The 25848-nt window shown below is 37.8% G+C and overlaps 1 protein-coding gene across 3 annotated transcripts in view; it reads left to right on the top strand.

The window, feature by feature from the left end:
- The window catches only part of SP140 (SP140 nuclear body protein), a 92804-nt gene that overhangs the window by 39559 nt on the left and 27397 nt on the right, over positions 1-25848 (top strand). For 2 of the 3 annotated variants that reach the window (XM_080667952.1, XM_080667953.1), the window contains 9 exons: positions 873-953; positions 2869-2955; positions 3160-3276; positions 4121-4174; positions 10437-10502; positions 14495-14581; positions 14790-14891; positions 15811-15864; positions 18878-18943. In XM_080667952.1, coding sequence (XP_080524078.1) covers positions 873-953; positions 2869-2955; positions 3160-3276; positions 4121-4174; positions 10437-10502; positions 14495-14581; positions 14790-14891; positions 15811-15864; positions 18878-18943 — 714 coding nt within the window. The remainder of the gene's footprint in view (positions 1-872; positions 954-2868; positions 2956-3159; positions 3277-4120; positions 4175-10436; positions 10503-14494; positions 14582-14789; positions 14892-15810; positions 15865-18877; positions 18944-25848) is intronic. The other variant, XM_080667954.1, reaches the window with a different exon arrangement.

The following is a 25848-nucleotide window of genomic DNA, read 5'->3' on the forward strand; positions in this document are numbered from 1 at the left end:
TTGGTGCTTAATAATAATATTATTAAGCTGCTGTAACCTTAGGTAGGCTTCAAAAGAAACATGGTTCTGAGATCTGCTTGTTAAAAAACAACAACAATGAGTCTCAAGATCAAATTACAGTTTTTCTCCCACATATTCTTCATAAGATTATTGGATTACATAGCACTTCTTTCTTTCAAAGTACTTGGGCAAATGTGACTTCCTCACAAAACTTTAGGACTTAGCCAGGGAAACTGTTACTGTCCCTCCTTAAAGATAAGTACATGGGATACTTGTTTCCCCCAAGATCAAAGTAGGTGGAAGAGCAGAGACCCATGATCCAAGTATTTCACTGCAAGTGATGGCTGTGTGAGGCTAGTGGGGGTTAATGTGGTGACACAGTTGGATTCCAAAGGGGGACTTGCAGGCTCCCAGGGAAAGAACAAGGCTTGATGCAGAGACACTTCTACTTCACAAATAAAGCATGTCCATAGGGAGGAGAGAAATCCAGACAGTGAGACAGGGACCAGATTCTGGTGTAGGGACTGGAGAGACCTGGGAGAATAGAACTAGAGAAAATAAGCTGAAAAGATGAGATCAAGATCACCATTGAGGAAAAAAGAAGATAGAAAAGTAACAAGATAGGAGAAGTCAGTGGGAGCAGAGCCCACAAAATGAAAGATGCACAAATATACCCCTCGTGCAGAAGAAAAATATCTGGAGACAGGTCTATAGATAACTGAGAAGCAGAGAGCAGGAAAGTGAGATGAATGAGATGGAAACAGAGGCAGACCAGGGCTTGGTTGGATCTCAGGTGAGGTCCTTGTAGCAGCTGTCCCATTCTCCCCTGGTTGTGTACTGAGACCTCTGAGGGAGTTCAATTCTTTCTGCAGAGGACAGCAATACCTCTTGGGAGCCCTGTGATGGAGAAAAACTGGAGAAATACTTGAGCTCCCCACCCAGATGTGAGCCAGGTAAGGAAGGGAAGATTGTTTGCCATTGAAACCCAAAGTCATCGTCTGTGAAGTTTTGTCATTTATTAAGATACTAGAGGCCCGGTGAATGAAAATTTGTGCCCTCAGGGGGTGGGGGTGTCCCTCAGCCCCTCCTGCGCCCTCTCACAGTCCGGGACCCCTCGGAGGATGTCTACCTGCCAGCTTAGGCCCACTCCTCGGGGGATGGGGCCTAAGCTGGCAGTCAGACATTTCTCTGGCAGCGTGGGAGCCCTTGGGGGATGTCTGACTCTGGTGTAGGCCTGCTCCCAGTGGGGAGGGGCCTAAGCCGCAGTCAGACATCCTTAGCACTGCCCAGCTTGTGGCTGAGCGGAGCTCCCGCTGTGGGACCGCGCTGACCACCAGGGGGCAGCTCCTTCATTGAGCGTCTGCCCCCTGGTGGTCAATGCGTGTCATAGTGACCAGTTGTTCCCGTTCTGCCATTAGGGTCTATTTGCATAATACTCTTTTATTATATAGGATGTGCCACAGTTAGAATCACAGTGAGAGTACAAAAAAGAAGTGGAGTTCTACCAGTGGGAAATAGTAGCATTGGCAAAGACAAGCTCATGACAAACAGCAAAGAGGCCACAATGTTCAGTTAAGTGTGAATGGTGTCCTGCATGTGAATGGAGTACTGAGCTCATCTACCAAGCAGAGATTTAAAAAGAGACATATGGTCAATTATATGATAATAATTGATCTCAGATTATGTGTTAAACAAAATTAATTTCCTTACAATTTGATAGGATGTCAAGTGCCTTCATGAAAAGTTTGGTGAGCGACTCAAGACAAAATGACCAAATCTCTTTGTACAAATTGGCTACTGTCTAATGGACCTATACCCATTAATTAGTCTCTTGGACTGGCTTGGATAAGGGACTTATCAGGTCTATGCCTCCTTCCATTTGCTTTGGATCACTTTCTTCTAACATTCAAGAAGCACAGGAAAATAAAGAACAAATACATGTGAAATAAGACTTTTTACAATAGACAAGAGAGTGAGAGTAAATGAAGTAGTAAAAGAATAAGCACATTACCGAAATATTTGTTAAATGGTACACCTCCAAAGCAAATGTCCAACTAACTACTTTGCATCTAATTACATGCACATCATTAAATAATAAGATAAATTCAGGAATAAGAGCTCATAAAACTGCTCATAGCTTAAGTAGTTGTTGATACTGAAGATTAACACTTATTGGCTCAAGGTGCCACACAACTTTTCTAAGCAAAAGTCTTTAAGGTGATCTTGGTGGGATCTCCATTGTGAAGGGATCATCTTTATACAATATCCAAAGCTGAAAGAGAGACTTATTTCTTGCTTAACAAGGCACACAGTAGGAGGAGGCAGTGTACTTATTGGACACTGTTTCTTAAAAAAAATGGAAACTATTGATTTTATGTGGAGTTTTGGAAAGCATGTAGTTCAGGGACTGCAGACTTTCAGAAATAGGAGTGATCGTAAACAGACTAGCATTTAGCCATAGACTCAGGCTTTCTGGAGTGTGGTTGTTGCTGACTGGCTGATTTTCAAAATGTAAGGCTACATCTGATGTGGTTGGTGATGTAAGCAGTCATTAGTCAATTAGCATGAGTTTAAAAGTGGTTCTGGTAGATACTTATACAATTTTCAAAGAACAGTTAGTTTTTTCCTGAAAGAATATAATCTTTATTTTTCTTAAGGCTGCAAGTAGAAAAATAAAAGTACAGGAAGCAGAATAAGGGGTAAAAGATAGGAAAATCATGGCTCTGTGGGATCTCAAGTGTGATTATTGGAGCAGGTATATTTTTTCTGAGGAAGCAGAATATCAGTGTGCTGCATGAGAGCACCAGGAACTCTTCCCTAATCACTGTCTTAGGATCCATAAATTGTAACTTTCTTATTTTTCTTTAGTATCTGGTGAACTAGCAGCTCCCCAAATGGGTAGAGAAGGAGAATCTGAAGAGCTTACCTCTAGCCCACTACCCTGTGATAGACAAGGTAAGCATGACTTAAAGAAACAGAGTTCTGATAAAGAGAAAAAGACAAGAGAGAAAAATAGGAGATTTAAAGGAAGAATCAGAAGTAGGGTGGATCAATGGAAGATTTTGAAGGAATCAGTAGAAAATGGGGATCAACAAATTTACATAAAAGAAGGTCCCTAGTGCAAATGAAAGGTCTTCATAAATCATAATTTTGTTCCAGGAGCAGAGCTACCAGCAGGTGGAAATGAGAAGTATGCCTGTGTTATGTGCTTCTCAAATGACATGCTAGAAGGTCCAGAAGCAAGGACTGAAAGTAGTGAAGCATGTGACACAATAGGTAAGGCTGTCCAAAGGTCAAGTCATGAGGGTAGATCTACAGGCAATACAGACCCCAGGTAGAGTATGACAGGTGGTCCAGTCCATCCCACTATCCTGTTCTCGGCATTTTCTCAACCTGCCCCTTTTGGGAACAGCGCGGAGGCAAAACATCTCTCATTGTAGAGATGTTTAACAGGATGAGCCCTGTTGATTTTACATAGTTGATTATAGTAAAATTACACTCTTAAAATGACTGTATCTACTTTACTACATTAGTATATTAGTAATAGATTTTGTATTTATACAGTGATTTCCATCCTGGTCCCACCCAGAATCCAAAAAAAGGGAGAGTGTACTTCTGCTAGTAGATAATAGTATCATTTTTTTCACAACCTTAGAAAGACCTAAAAGATAACTGATCCTGCCATTTAATTTTCAGTAGGAAAGACTTCAGATCAACTGCTCTTAACCCAGCACATATTTTTGATGGATGTCCTCCAGCATGTCACAAATTTATATATTGTTTTCCTACAAACTTTTGCACATAAGATGTTATTTAATTCTCACAAAAATATCTTTAGACCTAGACAGAATAGGATAACTGGTTCTATCCCTGAATTAATTGAAGTATAGAGACATTTAAGAGTGTTTTTCAAGATCCTATTGAGAAATAAAGGAAGACCCTAGGCCCATCCTGGACTCCTACTTCTCAGTTCAGAAGATTTTTAGTCCCTTTAGAAGGAAGAGAAGAATGATAGTCCAAATATCTTTAAAAACTTAAGCCTTCTGTAGTATGAATGACCTTAGGATTGGCAACTTTTAGTTATTAATTTGTTTCCTTACATAAACCTCTTATTTTCTAGATAATGTGGATCTTGGAAATAACTCTACTTTGGGAAAACTCAAGAGGAAAAGAAGTAAGAATGCATTACATTTTACTTGATTTTGATGTTAAAATGAGCTTTTTAATGCCAGAGTTTTAAATTACTACTAGAGGCCCAATGCACGAAATTCGTGTAAGAGTAGGCCTTCCTTCCCCTGGCTGCCGGCACTGGATTCCCTCTGGCACCCAGGACTTGGGCTTTCCTCCGGCTGCTGGCAAGTACCCAGGACTCGGGCTTCCCTCACAGCCCTGGCTTTGTCTGCAAGGTCGTCTGGAAGGACGTCTGGTCTAATTAGCATATTATGCTTTTATTATTATAGATTTACAATAATAAGTGATAATAAAAAATAAGTGATAATAATATGATAGTTATTCAAACCTGTTTATATCCTAATCTCTAGAACCTATAATGTGTTTTCTCCCATGGCAAAAGGGATTTTACACATATAATAAAGCTAGGGTCCTTGAAAGGGGAGCATATCCTGGATATTTGGGTGCCACCAATGCAATCAATGAGCTTTAGAGTGAAGAACTGTTCTCAGATATGGCGAGAGGAAGATAGTCACAGAGAGATGCAAGCTTTGTGAAGGTGGAAAAGCGGAACAAGGAATATGGGTTATATGTAGAAGTTGCAAGAGTCATGGGAATAGCTTCTCTTGTATCACCTCCAGAAAGAAATGAGAGCCCACTGAAACCTTTATTTTAGCCCTGTAAGACTCTAGACCCTTGTCAGACTTCTAACTGACATATCTGTAAGATAATAAATTTGAATTGTTTTAAGCCACTAAATTTGTGGTCATTTGTATGGCATCAATAGAAGAGCAATACAAATTTTGGTTATTATACAACTATAACACATTCCTAAAAAGGTGGAAGTGGTTTAGGAATTGAGCAATGGACAGAGAGAAACTGGGCAATGCGAAGAATTTTAGGTAGAATGATAGAAACTGTCCACATGGCCTGGAACAGTTTGTTAGTAGAAATGTGGAAAGACTACTAGTGAGGACTCGGAAGGAGGTGAAGAACTTGGGGGAGAGAAAGCCTATATTGAGCTCCCCACCCAGATGTGAGCCAGGTAAGGAAGGGGGCATTGTGAGATAAGTGAGATGGAGCTCAAGTGAGGTAAGTGTCAGGAGCTCAAGACACTTAGAGGATACATAAGTCATGCTCAACAGATGTTAGTAGAAATATGGAGGTTAAAGGAGTGGCTGGTGAAGACTGAGAAGGGAACAAGGAACATGTTTTGGGAAACTGGAGAAAGGATTCTTATTAAGTAAAGGCAGAGAGCTTAGTGAAATTCTTCCTAAAGATATGTGGGAAGCAAACCTTTTTTAGGTGTACAGCTTAGGATATTTGTAAACAAGTGATAAAGATTCAGCTGTTTTGTTTGCTTGTTTTTGTTTCTTCGAGTAAAATATGTGAAGAAAGAGATAAACCCATAGAAGAACTGCTCAACAACAACATCAAAAAATTAGGACTTGATGATCTGAACAATTCTTAGCTTATTCAGGTTGCAAAAGATGCTAAAATTAGAAGATCCACTGTCAGGAAAGTGTGCTCTGTAGAAGTGATCAAGAATGTGGCTTAATAACTTTTTGCTGATGCCTCAGAAATAACAAAAGATCAGAATATTCATTCACATAAAAGGTTCTTCGAAGAAATTAAATGTGTGATTCACAAGTCCCCCCATGCCATCTCAGCAGAGATTAAAAAATAGATATGTAATTATGTAGGAAAGACCTGTGGAAGAGCTCTTGTCTATGGAGTAATTCTCCATGACATACATGGAGATCTATAAGGTTCTTGAGAATTATGTATGGACAGAAACAAAACTCTCCCTGTCTAATCCCTAGAACCTATGGTTCTTTACATGGTGAAAGAGAGTTTTAGGAATCTTTAGATGGGGAAGTTATCTTGGATTATGTTGGTGGCCCCAATCAAATCACATGGGTTCTTACAATCAGAAAACGTTTCCTGCTGTGCAGAGAACGATATGTACACATGAAATAATCAGAGCTACAATGACCTGGCTTTGAAGATGCCGACATGGGATAATGAATGAAGAAACTGGAAGCTGAAAAAGAAAATGTAATCTCTCATAGCCTTCAGAAATGAAAAAAAGCCCTGTGGACACCTAGGTTTTAGCCCAGTGAGACTTGTGTCACATTTCTGACCTTCAGATCCATAAAATAATAAATTTGTGTTGTTTTAAGCCACAAATTTTATGATAACTTATTACAGCAGCCATGACAACTAATATCTTTTGTAAAAAAACAAACAAAAAAGAATATTTCACCTTTATATGTTAGATTGCATCTTTTAAAATAGCAATTGATATTTTTAAATGCTCACATCTTTGCATGTCTTTTTAATTTTAAAACATATGAACTTTGTAAATGTGGCATATATATTTCTAGATTTTTTTTATGCATTTATGAACACATTTAGAATTATATCATATATCTAAAAAAATCTATTGATACTGTTAATTTCCCTTACTTTAAATGAGTATATCATGTACAAGACATTATAAACATTTAATGTATTGCCAACTTACCTTGAAAATGTTTTTTGAGATAAATTTACAATGAAATGTAATAAAGTTGGGAATATCATTTGATGTGTTCTGACAGATGCATTGTCCTGTGTAATCCAAATCCTATCAAGATACAGAACATGACCATTACCCTACCCTTCTGGTATATCCTCAACCCTCACTCCCCTCACTCATCAAATGCAATTACCTATTCTTACTTTTTCATGATAACTTAATTTGGCTTGTTTTCAAACTTTAAATAAATAAGGTTTTAGCGCATATTCTCTTTTGGTGCAGTATTGCACTCAGCCTAATGTTCTTTGAGTTTAACCACATTGTTGAATGTATCAGTAGCTTTTTTTCTTTTGATTGCAGTTAATGAACATTGTATGAATATACCAAACATTGAGTATATATTCTCCTATTGACGGAGAGCACAAGTGTGCCAGTTTGGGGCTAATATGAAAAAGCTGCAATGAACATTTTTCTGGAAGTCTTTCTGTGGCTCCATGCTTTCATATCTCTTATATAAATTTCTAGAAATAAATTTTATGAGATATGGTATAGGTGCATCAGTCTTTTGTCCCCCAAACCCAAGTAGGGGCTATACAGCACATAGAAATGGTGCCAAGCTGAGAAATAGAATGCTTCAGGAACTGTTTCTACCGGTCAGAAACCCCTGCCTTAAAAGGAGGCTATTAGTAAACCTGCTCAAACCTTATTCCTCAGGGAGACATTATTTATAAGCAGATCTCCTCTGAGGGGAGGAGGAAAACATTACTATTCCAGAATATTTCTAATGAGGGAGATGTTCTTTATTTTATACTGGTCAGGAAACCAATCTGCTCTCTGATCTTGATGGCCACATTAGATACTCGGAAGCATGTGGAAATGCCACCAAGAATTACCTCTGAACAAATCCACCTTACCCAGCAAACTCTGGCAAATTTCCCCATGAAGACACCACTCACAAGCCATTCCAATTATTCTGACCAGTGGGGGTAGGACCAAATCCATTTGATTTGTTTCTTGCACCATTTAACATATTTCATAAACCATAAATGCTGTAGGTCTCTATGGACCACCCTAATCTGCAGTTCACCATGTTTGCATGAGGGAGACAAGTGAGTACCTGGCTTTCTCTTAAGAAGTATCATCTCAAGGGCACACACAGTGACCCTGGAAGGGAAGCTTTTATAGTTATTGAGCCCCCTAGTGTGATGTACACCACCAGGAGGAAGATGGACAGTGCCCCCAGTGTGGGCCCTGGTTATAAGCCTTATAGTTCCCAGTTCCATTTACTGTGTCTAGTCCTTGATGTTCAGAGGGGCTCTGCATGGATGTACAGATGCAGGGGCCAGCCCTGTTTTCTCGTGTCTGGAGCTGAATGGCAGGCTTAGCATCTCCCTGGTGGGAGAGCTGGACCATGCACATGGTCCTGGAAGAAGGATTCAGGACAATTCTGAAGGACAGATATTATTAATGCTTCTCCCTCCCTCAAATGTCTTAAGTTGTATGGTGTTCCTTCCTCAGATGCCTAGATCTTTGCTCTTCCTTCAGTGCCACAAAATCTATGTGTACCATTTCAGTGGCTGTACTTCATCTTTCTTTCCCAATCATCTTTAATTGTCACTCAGACCTTTTTTTTACATAAGGACCAGATACAAGCAGGAAAATACATTTTCATAAGGTGTAACCAGAATTAAATCTGCCTCCACTAGACACTCCGAGGCTGGTTGGGGGAAGAAGGAAGCATCATCCCCAGGGATGTTCAGAACAGAATCCTGAATTTTTAGAATTTGTCTATTTAACAGCATTTATCCCGCACTGCTTTTGTCCTGGTCCTGATGCAGACACAAGTTGATCCTTTTCTGGGAACAGCTGTCTTCAGTGACCAAAGAGCCTTACAGAGGTGTGTGGACAGGAGGAGATGAGGAATGTTAAGTCAGTCAATCAGTGCTTTGGGAGTAGTTTTTGATAAAGGGCATACCACTGTTAGACTCAGATGGTCCAGCCAGCCAGGTTCATGACACCCGTGAGTTCCCAGGGTCACAATGGTGTGGCCAGAATAAGTTGCTTTGTAAGTTGAAGTGTGGACTATGTTGATGCACTACCCATAGCCCCAAGAGGGGTTTGAAGCCTGATCAGTGTGTCAGGAGCAGGCAGAGCAACGCCCCTTGTGATGGGGCTCCCTGACCATGGAATGAACAGGTAAACATTAGCAGGAATCATGAGCCTGGCACACAGCTGCAGTCCCTGATCACAGTCATGGTGTCATCCTGTCAGCAGGTACTTGGGTATCTCCATGAGGGGTCCAGACTGGTCTGTCAGCACCACAAGTTCATTTATGCAGTCATGCCTGAGAGAAAGGCATCTTAACTTTGCCAGCCTATTGCTTTCCACTTGGCCAACAAAACATCTAGGCCACGTGTAGAGAAGCACAGTTGTCTGAGTGCTGCCAACCAGAGGAGTGACCAAATTTGCTTTTGGTTCTACAAAGTTGGCTCTGAGGCCAAGCAGCCACAGTAGCTCAGTGGGTACTGGCTGTCAGCTTAGCCAGGCATTAAAGCACCAGGCGCAGCCACCAGGGGAATCTTGCTGAATTGAGGACCCTGCAAGGCCAATGTTTGCTTCAGGCTTTGAAGGAGAATAGAAAGCCAAGGTGACATTGGGCAACATCCCCACATTCTTGAAAATACCATTTCCACTTGAAGAGCAAGGCTTTCAGGCCCTTCTTACACTGTAACTCCTAGAGTTGAGTTGACCCACCTCAAAATGGGAATCTTGGGAGAAAGAGTTACAGGCCTTCCTCCATGAATTTTTACTTTCAGCAGTAAACATCTAGTAGCTGGCTGTTATGATATTAATAATAATAGTAACAACAAGACATGATCTCTACCCAGTGCCAATGGTCTTCTCACATTAACATGTTTTCATATAATTCACGAGAAAGCAAAATCACAATCACACAAAACCTGCTGTGGGTCTTCAAATTCTCCAGGAGCTTCAGGTACGAGGTTAAATATAAGTGAGAGGATCAGCTTTATACCTGCAAAAGCTCAGAGATTATTTCATGAAAACACTCCACATGGAAGTTGAGACTGTTTCCTTGCTTTCTAGCCCAGTATATGATCCATGATATTATTTAGGAATCCTATATAATAAAAGCCTAATATGCAAATCAACCAAACGGCGAAACAACCTGTGGAATGACTGGTCACTATGATGCGCACTGACCACCAGGGGGACAGATGCTCAATGCAGGAGCTGCCCCCAGCCCACAGGGCCTAGGCCAACCAAGACGGATGCCAGTGGGGGCCTCCCAATTGCCCCATTGGTCACCTCACAGATCGGCCCTGATCGCCAGCCCGGCCTAGGGACCCTACGCGTGCACAAATTTTGTGCACTGGGCCTCTAGTATAATAATGATTCCCCATTGCACATTTGAATCAACATTTGAAAAGGGAAAATATTGCTATCTTGCCATAGTTGTCTGTCTAAGGCATCAGCAGGAGTTTATTTTCTAACTTAAAGAAATAATTTTAAATGCAGATCATCTCTTATTGTCTTCTGAGTCCTTGCAGCATAAAATATAACTCCATAATCAACTTCGTGCTGCTACATTGGTAGTTAAGAATTTTGTCCCATTATTTTGTGGATCAAAGACTGAAAAGAGTACTTGAACACTACTAAACTATGAGGCTTTGAGAATTATAGTCATGGTTTTGAATAATTAACTTTGTTCTCTTCCTTTTTGAAGAAAAAAAGAAAAGGTATTCCTGGACAAGAATTAAAAGGAAATGTTCGAGAAATATATATCGAAAAGGTAAGTGGGCAAAGTGAAGTAGTCACACCTTTTGAGTTTACTAAGGCACTGCTTATTGTATCCTTGCATCCTGCAGTCTCCTGAGGGCCATGATAGTTTCCCAGCTACGATATCAGGTAGTATATAGGCTAAGACACTGTAACAAAGAGGCCTAAAAATGCAGTGACTTCAACAAAATGGTTTATTTCTGATACATGTATGTAATCCTCCAGAGCTAATTGATCCGGGGCTAATAGGGAGACACTGCCATCCTCACTACATGGCTTCTTTCTGGGTCAGTCCATTTTTATTAATTTAGAAAGATGTCCCAAAGAAGGCTAAATGAAGAAAGCAGACTGTATGTGTGGGTGTACATGTGGTAAACAATATATACATATAAACATATATAGAGAGAGAAGCAAAGATATAGATATATAGAAGAATCAATGGCAATTCATCCATAAAAATATATGCAGTGATTACATTTGGTCATTGAAATATAAGTAATGTTTATTATTTTGTTTGTGTTTTAAGCTATATGTACATATTCATAATAGTAAACACATTCAACTATTGTAATGAAAAAATATTACTCAAATAGTAACATATGCAAAGAAAAATTCTAAAATGATGCTTTGAACAAGTTAATTGTGGTTAGTCCCAGATGGTGATGTTTCATACTATTTCTATTTTCTAATTTTTCAATAATGTATATTTATTACTTCTGATCAGATACCTGAGAGCTTGTTTATTTCTGTAGTTATTTATGGTAAGGAACTCCTTTCTTCTAGACAATAAGGGTGAGGACTCATTTTCTGGATGATTGACAATTTTGAATCAGTAGAACTATATAAGATTTTAAAGTCTAATTAAAACTCATTAATTTTCACCAACCTAAATATCTTATGTTCTTAACAATTTACATGGCTGCTTTGTTGGGGAATGTATGCAATTTTTGTTTGGAAAGAAAGGAAAAATGATTGAATCCATTTTAAAATTATTTTCCAAATACCAAATATTGGGATTTAATCATTATAACGTTTCATTTAAGTGTACAAATGAGTAAAAAAAAATTCTAAACCACTTCTTTCCAAAGTACAATGAAATCTTGCATGCAATTGAAAATTGTCTCTCCCAAAAGGAGAGAATATTCTGGAAACCCAAGACCCTTTACCATCAATTTGCTTTCTTGTCTGAATATAGAGTGAAGGTGTTCAGAACTGAATCCAGGATTCCCACACTTACTTTTGGCCTCATATCAGCTGCTGTTTTGCCCAATTCTGTATTTTCCTTGCCTATCCCTAGAGAACAACAAAACTGTTGGCCAGTTAGTTGTTCTTGAGTAGAAAGAAGGTGGGAATGAATCTGCAGGATCCTGTCAAGATTAGGCAAAGACAAACTTTGTGTCACTCTTCTTTGCTCTATGTATGGGTCTATACAATATTTGCTAAGGTTTTGAGGAACATAGATTCTCCTTATTTTTTTACTAGTCAAACTTACCAGTCAATCTGAGAGCCATGAAACCTAAAAAGCAAGCCCAGTGTTGCAAATGGTTTGTGTTTATATTGTAGCTCTTATCTGCCCAAAGCCTATAAGTTTTTTCCTCCGAGTTTTATCTACTTTTTATGGAAATTCCTTTACCTTACATCACTGGCTTATTGAAGCGACTGGACTTGGTGCATTGTTTATAGCAGTTAGGACTGAATAGTCTGGAAAATAATTCTTCTTGGGGTCTATATGACCCCACCCAGAGCCAACAGATGGTGGTCAATGGATGGTAGGCATTGAACACAGAAAGAAGAAAATGAATTTGTCTCCCTGCCTTAGAAAATAAGACATATTTGAATGACAACAGACATTGAAATGTCCATTCACAGCCAGCCAATTAGCTTACAAAATAGAGGAACATTCTCTGCTGCATCATCTATTAAGCCAATCCTTAATTGTTATTTGAAAGTAAGATGTTTGGAGAACCCAATTCTACCCATTACTCTTCATTAGACTTCTTGTTGGTTGTAGACAAAATTCCATATTGGGAAAAGAACAAAAGATCTGCACAAAAGTTCAATTAACTTTACTGGAATATACTACCTCTTGCTATTTACTGTTATTTTCCAAGAATATTTATATTCACTTTTTCAGCACAGAATCATAGTCTTTCACTTATGCAGGATAGAGCAAAAGTAGGTTTACAGTTGTGGGTATGTGAAACACAGCTTATTCTTGTATTATTTATTAATTTTTGCATTATTTTCCACATGAACAACTGTAAATCTATAAAGGAAATGTAAGGGAATTGGACAACCAGCCTGGTATTTTTATTTTATTTTGTTTTACTTTATTTTTATTTTAAAAACAATACTTATCACCAAATAATATTAAGTCATGATTTACTAGTAGCATGAAAGTATCCCAAATATCTTTTCTGGAGTGCACATTGGAAGCAAAATCCCCTTCATTGAATGATAGAATTATAGAGTTGCTAGATGGAGAATTATTTTGTCTGCACAGGATGACAGAAGAAAGATAAAGTAGTGACGTTTTATAAATAGTTAATTGGATGGCAGAACACTGGTGAATACCTTCAATTAACAACAGAGTTGTACAGTATGTAATCCATCATATGTAAAGGAGATGCAAGTCCAAATATAAAAAAGCCAAAACTAATGGCCATCTGCAATTGTTTTGAGGCAACCAAAATAAGCTGTGGCTGCTGGCAATGAGCTTTTGATGTCTGTCATGGTTTGAACTAATACCCCTAGAGCCTGGCCTATTTTCTTATGTACATATAAAACAAAAGGATTGTGGTAATATGAGGGATCCAGTGTAGATGGCTATTGAGGGAATATTTTGAGAGCATGAAGGTATTTTCAATTTGTGCATTCCATGAGAGTGGCTCTAAGATATTTGATGTAGTCAAATGTAGGAATGCTATTACAGAAAAGTTTGATACCCATTGTCTTCAATAGCAAGTTAATTCTATATTTCCCCTTATTTGTTTTTTAGTAATTGTTTTGAGTAACTGTGGATACTCTGTAACATTTCTTTATATAATGTTTTTCTTTAGCCAATATATTATGGCTTATTTTCAAGGGTAAGGCTGTAACCTATTAGCTTGCTTTAAATGTGGTTGGCAATGTAAGCAGTCACTGGCCAATTGGCATGAGTTTAAAAGTGGTTCTGGTATCAGTAGATGAGTGGATAAAAAAGCTGTGGTACATTTACACCATGGAATACTATGCAGCTGTAAAAAAGAAGAATCTCTTACCCTTTGAGAGAGCATGGAGGGAACCTGGAGAGTATTATGCTAAGTGAGATAAACCAGTCAGAGAAAGACAAGTATCACATGATCTCACTCATATGTCAATCTAATGAACAAAATAAACTGATGAACAAAATAGATCCAGAGACATAGAAGCATGAGACTGTTGAATCTCAGAGGGAAGGTGGTGGTGAGTGGGTGGGAAGAGATCAACCAAAGAACTCATATGCATATATGCATAACCCATAAACACAGACAAGAGTGTGATGAAAGCTTGGGGAAGCAGGTGAGGAGAGCTAGAAGGGGTCAATGGGGAAAAAAGGGGGACATATGTAATAGTTTTAACAACAAAGATAAAAATATGTAAATGGAGATTAAATGTAAACATAGCCTAGGCTACATAAAATACAAAAAGGATTTCTTAAACAAATGAATGAAAATGGTTCTGGTAGTTACTTTCACAATTTTCAAAAAACAGTTGTTGTTTTTTCCTGGAAGAATACAATATTTTTATTTATTCTTAGGGCAACAAGTAGAAAAATTAAAAGTCAAGGAAGCACAATGAGGTACAAAAGATGGGATAAGCATGGCTCTGTCAGAACTCAGGAGTGATTATTGGAGCAGATGTATTTTTCTGAGGAAACAGCTCATCTTAGCTCAGAATATCAGTGTGCCGCATAGGAGCACCAGGAACAATTCCCTAATCACTGTCCCAGGATCCATAAACAGTAAATTTCTTGTTTTTCTTTAGTATCTGGTGAACTAGAAGATCCCCAAATGGATAGAGAAGGAGAACCTGAAGAACTTACCTCTGGCCCACTACCCTGTGATGGACAAGGTAAGCATGACTTAAATAAACAGAGTTCTGATAAAGAGAAAAAGACAAGAGAAGAAAAAAGGGAGACATAAAGGAAGAGTCAGATGTAAAGAGGATTAATGTTATATTTCAGAGGAAGAAGTAGTAAAACAGAAATTCACAAGGGTACCAAAAATAGAATCACTGGGGCATATGAAAAGAGTCTTCATATCTTACAATTTTGTTCCAGGAGCAGAGCTGCCGACACATGAAAATGAGAGGTGTTCCTGTGTTATGTGCTTCATAAATTATGATTTGGGTCCAGAATCAGAGCAACCAGCACATAAAAATAGTAAGTGTTCCTGCATTGTGTGTCTCTAAAAATATGTGCCAGGAGGTCCAGAAGCAAGGGCTGAAGGCAGACAAGGTAAGGCACTACACAGGGGTCATGGTGTGAGGGTGAATCCATAGTTACCCAGGACCCCAGGTAGAGTGGAGCAGGTGGTCCAGTCCATCCCACTCTCCTGTTCTCTGCATTTTCTTGACCTGACCCTTTAGGGAACAGCAGGGAGGCAAGAGATAATTATAATGTCATATTTAACAGGATGAGTCCTATTGATTATTATGGATGATGTAGTAGAAATACACTCTTAAAATGGCAATATACAGTTTGGTATATTAGCAATAATACCTTGAATTTATTCAGCTATTTCCACTGCTGTCATACCCAATATTTTATGGAACCCAAGAAAACAAGGTGTACTTCTGCTAGTAGATAATAGTGTCATTTTTTCCACAACCTTAGAAAGACCTCAAAGACAACTGATCCTGCCACTTAATTGTCAGGAGGGAAGACGTCAAATCAACTTTGATTAACATAGCACATATTTTTGTTGGATGTTCTCTGAATGTCACCAATTTATACATTTTTTTCCCTACAAACGTTTGCACATAAGATGTTATTTGTTCCTCACAAAAATCTTAAGACTTGGATAGGATAGAACACCTGTTCTTATCCGTGAATGAATTGAAGTTTGTAGGTATTGAAGAGTTTTTTAAGAGTCCCATTGAGTAAAAAAAGAAGGAAGATCCCAGGCCCATCCTGGACTCCTACTTCTCAATTCAGGAGATATCTAGTTCCTTTAGAAGGAAGAGAAAAATGATAATCCAAACAACTTTATAAACTCAAGCCTTCTGTAGTATGGGTCATCATAGGATTTGGTAACTTTAGCTATTAATATCTGTTTTCTTACATCAACCTCTTTTTCCAGGTACTATGGATCTTGGAAACAACTCTACTTTGGGAAAACTCAAGAGGAAAAGAAGTAAGAGAGCATAAGATTTTACTTGATATTAATATTAAACTGAGGTTATTAATGCCAGAGTTTCAATTATTATAATAGTAAGTGATAATAACATGCTGATCCCTCAAACATGTGCATTTCCTAATCTCTGGAACCTGTAATGTGTTTTCTTCCATGGCAAAAGGGATTTTACAGATATAACAAAACCAGAGACCTTGAAAGGGAAGTTTATTTTAGATATCTGTGTGCCACCAGTAGAATCAATTGGCCTTAAAAATTGGAGAACAGTGGGGAGAGGGAGGAGTAACTCTGGAAGATATAAAGAACTACAATATTGCTGGCTCTGAAGATGGAGGAAATTAACAAAGATACGGGTAACTTGTAGAAGCTGAAAAGTCACGGAAATAGCTTCTCCTCCACAGCCTCCTGAAAGGAATAAAGGCCTATGTTTTAGCCCAGAGAGACCCTTGTCAGACTTCTCACCAACATATCTGTAAGATAATAAGTTTGCATTGTTTTAAGCCACTAAATTTGTATTCATTTGTTATGGCAGCTATAGAAGAGTAATACAGATTTTAGCTATTGGAAGTGGGGTGCAGCTATAACACATCCCTGAAAAGGTAGAGTTGGCTTAGGAATTGGGCAGTGGGAAGAATTTTAAGTAGAATTATAGAGAATGTCTTCATGGCCTGGAGCAGTTTGTTAGTAGAAATGTGGATGCCAAAGACAGAAATCATGGCAGAAAGCTTAGCGAAGTTTAGTCTGTAGACATGCGGAAAGTAGACTTTTTTGAGTATATATGAGGAAATTTCTAAACCAAATGATAAAGGTGACAAGGGTTTCATTTCACAGTTTAACGTAAAATGGGAGAGGAAAGAGATAAATTAAGGGAAGAACTGCTAAACAAAATAAAGCAGGACTTGATGATTGGAAAATTCTCAGCCTATTCAGGTTGCAAAAGAGGCTAAAATTAGGAGAGCCACTGTCCGGAAAGTGTGCTCTGAAGAATGAATAAGATCTGGCCTAATGAATTTTTGCTTATGCCTCAGAAGTAGCAAAAGGCCAGGGTATTCAGTCACATAAAAGGTTCTTTGACAAGATTAAGTATGTGACTCACAGGTCCCCTCATGCCGTCTCAGTAGAAGTAAAACACAGATATATAATTATATAGGAAAGATATGTGTAGGAGCCTCTTTTTAGTGGAGTAAATCCCCACAATATACAGGAGAGATTCGTAAGAATCTTAAGAATTTTATACCAACAGAAACAGAACTCTCCATGTCTAATCCCTGGAACCTATAATCTGTTTCTTTACATGGAGAAGAGAATTTAAGGATGTGATTAGGGATCTTAAAATGGGGAGATTATTCTGGATTATTTAGGTGGCCCTAAAAAATTCATAGGTGTCCTTAAAATCAGAAAACATTTCCAGCTGTGGAGAGAAGGATGTGTACCCATGAAATAACCAGAGATTCAATGTAGTTGGCTTTAAAGATGCAGACAACGAACCAAGAAATGCGAGCAGTTTCATAAGTTAGAAAAGATCAAGATTGTCCCCGATAGCCTCCAGAAAGGAACAAAGCCTGTGGACACCTTGATTTAGCCCAGTGAGAGTTGTGTCAGTTTCTGACTCCAGCACCAATAGACAATTAATATGGTTAAATCAGATATTTTAAAATAGCAACTTATATTTTTCATTATAACTTAATTTGGCTGGTTTTAAAACTATTTTATTGAAAAGTTTACTTTTACTCAGCGTAATTTTTCTCTCAGCATGTTTTTGAGTTTAATACACTTTGTTGAATGTATCAGTATCTTTTATCTTTTTTATTTTAAAGTAGTGCACATTGTATGAATGTACTCAATTTTGTGTATATATTCTTCTATTGATGGACACCACAAGTGTGTCTGTTTTTGACTAATATGAGAAGGCTGCAGTGAATATTCTTATAGAAGTCTTTCTGTGGCTCTTGTATAATTTCCTAGGAATGAAATTGCTAGGATATGGGATAAATGCAAACCCACGTAAGGGTTATGCAGCACATAGAGGCTGTGCCGAACTGAAGAATAAAATGCTTCAGGAACTGTTCTTATCTATCAAAAAACCCCAGTCTTAGAAGGGATTTAATAAACCTGTTAGTAAACCTGCTCAAACCTTACCCCTGAAGGAGACATTATCTTATTAGCTGGAACCTAAGCAAATTTTGTCTGAGGCGAGGAGGGAGACTTTACTATCCTGGAATACTTCTAGGGAGGGGGATATTCTCTGGTTTTATACTGGTCAGTAAACAAATCTGCCCTCTGACCTGGAGGGCTCCTTATCTCTGCTTTCCAATGCAGTTTTTGAAACATCCTTGAAAAGATACGCTGAGGCATGTAGAAATGCCACGGCGAATTGCCTTTGCATGTATCTGTTCAGTTTTCTCAACATCATTTATTGAGGAGACTGTCTTTTCCCCACTATATATTCTTGCCTCCCTTGTCATAGATTAATTGACCATATAAGTATGGGTTTATTTCTACCTAAGCAATTTACAGATTCAGTGCAATCCCTATCAAAATATCAATGGCATGTTTCATAGATCTAGAACAAATAATCTTAAAATTTATATAAAACCAGAGAAGACCCTGAATAGCCAAAGCAATCTTGAGAAAAAAGAAAATGAAGTTGGAGATATATAATGCTCCCTGATTTAAAACTATACTACAAAGCTATGGTAATCAAAACAGTATGGCACTAGCATAAAAACAGACACAGAGATCGGTGGGACAGCAGAGAAATTTCAGAAATAAACCCATGCTTACATGTCACTTATTTTTAATTGTCAAATAAAGGTAATTTCCTACAGTCTCCCAAGTCCACACACAGTAATTCCATAAACAACCTCATGCTGCAACACTGGTAATTAAGACTTTTGCTTCATTTTTGTGGATCAAAGTTTGAAAAAAATACTTGGACACTACTGACCTATGAGGCTTTGAGAATTATATTCATGGTTCTGCATAATTAACTTTGTTCTCTTCTTTTTTGAAGGAAAAAAGAAAGGGTATTCCTGGACAAGAATTAAAAGGAAATGGCCGAGAAACATATATGGAAAAGGTAAGTGGGCAAAGTGAAGTAGTCACACCTTTTGAGTTTACTAAGGTACTGCTTATTGTATCCTTGCATCCTGCAGTCTCCTGAGGGCCATGATAGTTTCCCAGCTACGATATCAGGTAGTATATAGGCTAAGACACTGTAACAAAGAGGCCTAAAAATGCCGTGACTTCAACAAAATGGTTTATTTCTGATACATGTATGTAATCCTCCAGAGCTAATTGATCTGGGGCTAATAGGGAGACACTGCCATCCTCCCTACATGGCTTCTTTCTGGGTCAATACATTTTTATTAATTTAGAAAGATGTTCCAAAGAAGGCTGAGTATGAAAGCAGACTGAGTATGTATGTATGTATATATACTATAAAATATATACATATAAGCATATATATGTGCAAATATGTTTTATATATGTATAAATGCTTATTTATACTAGTACATATTATCAATCTCTATAGAGAAACATAGATACAGATATATAGAAAAGTCAATGGAAGTTCATCCATAAAAATATATGCAGCAGTTTTATTTGGTCATTAGTAATCTTTATATTTTTATTTGTGTTTTTAAAATGTATGTGTGCATATTAACAATAGTAAACACATTCAACTTTTGTAATACAAAAGTGTTATTTCATTAGTAACATGTGAAAAGAGAAAAGCCTAGGAGGATGCTTTTGAACAAGTTAATTGTGGCTTCTTCTAATCAGACTCCTGACATTTTATTTATTTTTATAGTGATTCAAGCAACTCTTTTCTCTGAAACAATGAGGTTGAGATCTCATTTTCTATATCATTGAAAATTCTGAATCAGTAGATCTACATAATAAGATTTCAGAGTCCAATGAAAAATTCCCAATTTTCACCAATCTGCATATCTTACATTTTTGCCAATTTACTTGGCTGTCCTGTTAGTGGATTTGTATAATTTCTTTTGAGGAAAAAGGAAGTGGTTCCATCCATTTTAAGAATGGTTATTTTCAAAATATCAAATATTGGGAATTAATTATGATAATATTTTTATATGTATATAGATGGATTTTGAACTATTTCTTTCTACAGTACAATAAAATTTTATGTTATTTAAATGTTGTCCTTCTTCAAAATAGAGAATGTTCTGGACACCTTCTTGAGATCCCTTATTGTTAACTTGCTTTCTTGTCTTGAGTGTAGAGTGAAGGTGGTCTCACATGTCAGTTGCAGTTTTGCCCAATTTGATGTTACCGCCTATTTCAGCAAAGCTGTTGGCAAGTTGGTCTTGAGTAGAAAGACGGTGAAAATGAATCTGCAGGATTCTGCCAAGATTTTGGCAAAAGATAAACTTTGTGCCACTTCCACTTTGCACTATGTATGGGTCAGTGCAAATTTTGCTAAGCTTTTGGGGATCATAGAGTCTACTTAAATTTTTACTACTCAAGCTTACCAGGCAATTTGTGAGCTATGAAATCTAGAAAGCCAATCTGTTTGGAGCTATGGTTGTCAATTGTTTGCATTTATATCATAGCTCTGCCAAAACCTATGATTTTTCCCCTCTGAATTTTATCTGCTTTTCATGGAAATTCCTTTACCTTACATAATTGGTTTATGAAAGTGGCTGAAATTGGTAACTATAAACAGAAAGAAGGTTCATTCTCTCGCTGACCTTTCAAATCTACCCTGTAGATGAGTTCCTTCACTCTTGGGCAGGCCTGGTAACTTCTCTGTTCTCTTGTTCAATAGTTGAGAGTCCTTCCTTGTCTAGTATTAAAACTTCAATATGTTCTTTGACTCAAAGCACCTGGGCAAGCCTTGGACACCTGCAGTGGGAAGGTGGAAATGTCCAGCTCTTCTCTCTCTCTCTTGGCTCTACCCCCACTCAAGAGCTATTGGTTTGGGTCCATCAGGATGGGGAGGTGGAAGAGCCAGGAGAGAGAAGAGTGTGGAAGTGTCTTATGTGATGGGCACAGTTGTGAGATGACATTGGATATGAACAGTGCACAATCACTAGCTCTTTCTTCCACCAGATGCTCTCATCAACTCCACGGGGAAGGTAAGGGCAGAGTCAAACACCACGGCTTAACCTCTTTCAAAAGAAATGTAGCATTTCTTCTACTGCCTGGATATGACGGAAGACCTAGAGCCCATATAACCAGTTCCACCAATACTTTGTATGGTAGCTTAATAGGTGGTTTGGTGCATTGCCTTTAGGATGTGAGGTGACCAACTCAACTTGGTATACCCAGGACTTTCCCATTTTTGCCACTGAAAATCCTGGACCCTGTGTACCACATAGTTCTGAACAGACTGGGGCAGTTGGTCACCCTTTTTGGCACTTAGTGAATTATTCCCAACTGTTGAAACTTCTATTAAAATTTTGAGAAAATAAGAAGGAATTTAAAATTCTGTCACACTTACTTCTAGAGATTAATTAATACCAACTATAATAAATTTTTAAAAAGAACCTTAAGTTATAATCTGACTGCCATAGTATTTATTAGGGTTTGTGATGAGGTTTCAGTGTTATTAAATGGGTTTTACAACCTGAGAACACAAAAAATAGTTTAATCCTGCTTTGCTTAGCCAATATATTAGGAGAGTAAAACACAATAATGCTATGTTATGAATTAACTGGTTTTATTTTTTTATTTTTATTTTTTTATTGTTTAAAGTATTACACATAGTAGTACATATATCTCCTTCCCCCCTGCCCCCCGCCACATTGACTTTCCCCCAGCCTCCCTTATCCCCTGTTTTAAACTCCAAATCTCTTTAGCTCCATAGGCTAGAGTGGACTTCAATGTAGTTTTTTCCCCCCTTAAAAATATTAGGCCTAACAAGTTTGATAAAAGCTAAATCCAATATATCCACTGGTCTCAGGAAAAATTAACTAGAGAGACACAGAAAGAACTATGTATTTTCTGAATCCTCCAAGGTTGTAATTAGAGCTTTGTGCCAGGCCTGACTGGAATATGGAGGAGGCAGGAATAAGATGTGTGAATCTCTTCTAATTGGGCTGAGCATGGCCTTTCAGAAGAGGAGGCAGGAATGAGAGAGGCAGAGATGTCCTGGCCTTCCAAAGTCCCTAACTACTTTGGCATCTTGGGTGAAAGAGGAGGGGAGGAGAGCCTTTCTGAGAGCTGTGCCTGCATGGATGACCTTCTATTGCCTGGTGACCTCACCTTCCAGAAGGAGGAAGGGAGAGGGAGCAGGAAAAAAAATTAATCTGCCTCTTCAAAAAACACATTTTCTCCTTTTTAGCAGTTCTCCTTTGCTCATGGCTATTTATATGCAAGTCCTCCACTTTCTTACACAAGTTTTCTCTGTAGACATCTTGTTTGAGCTGCTATTATCTTGTTTACATAATAATAAGGTAACAATTAGCCAGTCTATAACTTGTCTGATCTTGTGAAAAAGTCTAATTATTAATATTTGTCCTATGGGGCCATTTTGATGTTGAAGAGATAAAAACCCTCTCAGTAACTGTTTTGTCTAAAGACCAGAAAGTGGGGTTATTTTACCAAGTAATAAGTCCATTTTAGGTTTTATTGAAGGAAATAACCCTTTTATTTTGCTGGTCTAATATGCTCATAATGTGCTTAGTGTTTACTGTACCTACGGTGGGCAAGTCCACATAACTTCACCTAGCACCACCAGATGGTGGTCATTGGATAGTATGCATTGAACACAGAGAGAAGGAAATTAATTTGTCTTCCTGCCCTAAAGAATAAAACACACTTAAATGACAGCAAACATTGAGATGCACATCCATAGCCAATTAACTTACAAATAGAAGAACATTCTCTGCTGCAACATCTACCAAGTCAATCCTTAGTTACTATTTGAAACCAAGTTTTTATAAGACTCAATTCTATCCATTTCTGTTGATTAGCCTTCTGATAGTAGTTTCTTAGACGATAATATCTTTGTTCAAAACAAGGTGAACAAAGCCCTTGGTCACATTTACTTTGCTTTTATATCATGTTCTGCACAAATGTACAAATAACTCTATTCAAGATAATGTGCTGCTCACCTGTAAGCCCACCATAGGGTTTTCCTTAATGCACAGAATTTCTATTTTTTCTATCTCTCCATCAAAAAATTCCTAAATGTCCACTTAATTTTGCAGTTTTTGCCTCAATTTTCTCAGAATATTTTTAGTTTCTGTAATGGGAGTAATCATCATCTTAATATATATTTATTGGAAAGATGAAATAAATTGGTAAATATATAATTGACATCTATTAAGCACTTAACACATGGCAATTTGAGATATAAGTGAAATGATGATTTCAATTGTGTTATGAAAAATAAAATAGAAGATGAATTTAAGATTAGCCATTTATTTCTTGGTAGTTTAAAAGCTAGGGATTATATATTTTTCTTTATGCATTAGACAGGCTTAGGGGAAGTTACATTTAAATGGAAAATTTGAAAAGCATTGATATCTGCAAAGAAACTCCATGTCGGCAACTGTGATTATATTTTTTCATTTTGTCAGGGAAAAGAGAGGCAGATCTAGAATTTACTTAATTCATAGGAACAGAGCCCTAAAGAAGAGTCCAGTTAAGAGGCAATGAAGGAAAGGAGGATATACTTTCAATAAATAAACATCTAATTTCCTGCGCTCTAGTCTGTGTTTTTAGTAATAAACTAATTTCCTAATTGCTTCATGTAGCTTGACTAACTGTTGAGAAATTTATATGATTTGGTCTGTTTCCAAAATGTGTCAGGTACAGAAAGAAGATAATTCCACACACCTATTACCTGGTGACAGATCTAAACCAGGCCCTGGGGTCCCGGGTCCAATGCAGTGCTGCTGTTTCCACTGAACTGATAGCTTTCAAGCTGTTGCCAAATAAAGGATATATATAACCCACAAATTATTTAGCTGCTCTTCTCCTGTTACATGGAGTCACTGGTTGCATATCGCAGGTGGCCCAGAGTAGTGGTCAGAAGTCCGTGTCCTCTGTTTTGACTGTCTGGGCTTGTGCCAGTCACTTGATCACTTTTGCTTCAGTTTCCTCATCCGTAAATCAAGAGAGTGAATTAGGGCAACCATCATTCTCAGTCCATCCTAGTTCTAATAGTCTGCCTATCTCAAAATAAGAACATGGATAAGATATCCATGTTCCCATCAAGGCTCTAAAATGTTGGCTGAAAGGGCAGGATTAACTACACATCCTTCTTGAGTTAGTTCATTTGAAAAACTTTCATTCTTCTGTGTAGTCAGGTCTCTAGCCCTCAACCCCCATACAATTTTCAGATTATTATAGAGTTTCCTGAGCTCCTCTTTCTTTCTTTTTTTGCCTACGTGTTTTTTTTATTATAATACCATTTTATTTTTTTATAGTTGAATTATGTTTTTTTTCTTTTTTTAAACTTTATTATTTTTTTATTAAGGTATTATATGTGTACATATCTTACAATTGCCCCACCCCACTCCCATACATGCCCTCACCCCCCAATGTTTTGCATCTGTTGGTTATTCTTATATGCATGCATATAAGTCCTTTGGTTGATCTCTTATTTCCCCCTCCTCTCCTTGACCTTCACGCCGTAATTTGACAGTCTGTTTGATGCTTTACTGCCTCTGTATCTATCTTTTTGTTCATCAGTTTATAATGTTTTTTATCATCCACAAATGAGTGAGATCATGTGGTATTTTTCTTTCATTGACTGGCTTATTTCACTTAGCATAATGTTCTCCAATTCTATCTAGGTTGCTGCAAATGGTAAGAATTCCTTCTTTTTTATGGCAGCATAGTATTCCATTGTGTAGATGTACCATAGCTTTCTGATCCAGTCATCTGCTGAGGGGCACCTAGGCTGTTTCCAAATCTTAGCTATTGTAAATTGAGCTGCTATGAACATAGGGGTGCATATATCCTTTCTGATTGGTGTTTCTAGTTTCTTAGGATATATTCCTAGGAGTGGAATAACTGGGTCAAATGGGAGTTCCATTTTCAGTTTTTTGAGGAAACTCCATACTGTTCTCCACAGTGGCTGCACCAGTCTGCATTCCCACCAACAGTGTACTATGGTTCCTTTTTCTCCCCATCCTTGCCAACACTTATCGTTTGTTGATTTGTTGATGATAGCCATTCTGACAGGTGTGAGATGGTATCGCATTGTCGTTTTGATTTGCATCTCTCAGATAATTAGTGACTTTGAGCATGTTTTCATGTGTCTTTTGGCCTTCCTTCTGTCTTCTTTCGAAAAGATTCTATTTAGGTCCGATGCCCATTTTTTTATTGGATCATTTATCTTCCTTTTATTAAGTTGTATAAGCTGCCTGTAGATGTTGGAGATTAAACCTTTATCAGTGATAACATTTGCAAATATGTTCTCCCATACAGTGGGGTTTCTTGTTGTTTTGTTGATGGTTTCTTTTGCTGTGCAAAAGCTTTTTATTTTGATGTTGTCCCATTTGTTTATTTTCCCTTTGGCTTCCATTGCCCTAGGGGCAGTATCAATGAAGAAGTTCTTTCAGCATATGTCTGAGATTTTGCTGCCTGTGGATTCCTCTAGTATTTTTATGGTTTCCCGTCTTATGTTTAAGTCCTGTATCCATTTTGAGTTTATTTTTGTGTATGGTGTAAGTTGGTGATCTAGTTTCATTTTTTTGCATGTATCTGTCCAATTTTTCCAACACCATTTATTGAAGAGACTGTCTTGACTCCATTGTATGTTCATGCCTCCTTTGTCAAATATTAATTGCGCATAGTGGTTTGGGTCGATATCTGGATTCTTTATTCTATACCATTGGTCTATATGTCTGTCCTTGTGCCAGTACCAGGCTGTTTTGAGGACAGTGGCTTTGTAATACAGCTTGAAATCTGGTATTGTGATCCCTCCAACTTTATTCTTCTTTCTCAGGATTGCTGTGGCTATTCGGGGTCTTTTTTTATTCTGGATGAATTTTTGGAGAG

Source organism: Plecotus auritus (genome assembly GCF_963455305.1).
Source record: "Plecotus auritus genome assembly, chromosome: 5".
Taxonomy (NCBI): Eukaryota; Metazoa; Chordata; class Mammalia; order Chiroptera; family Vespertilionidae; genus Plecotus; species Plecotus auritus.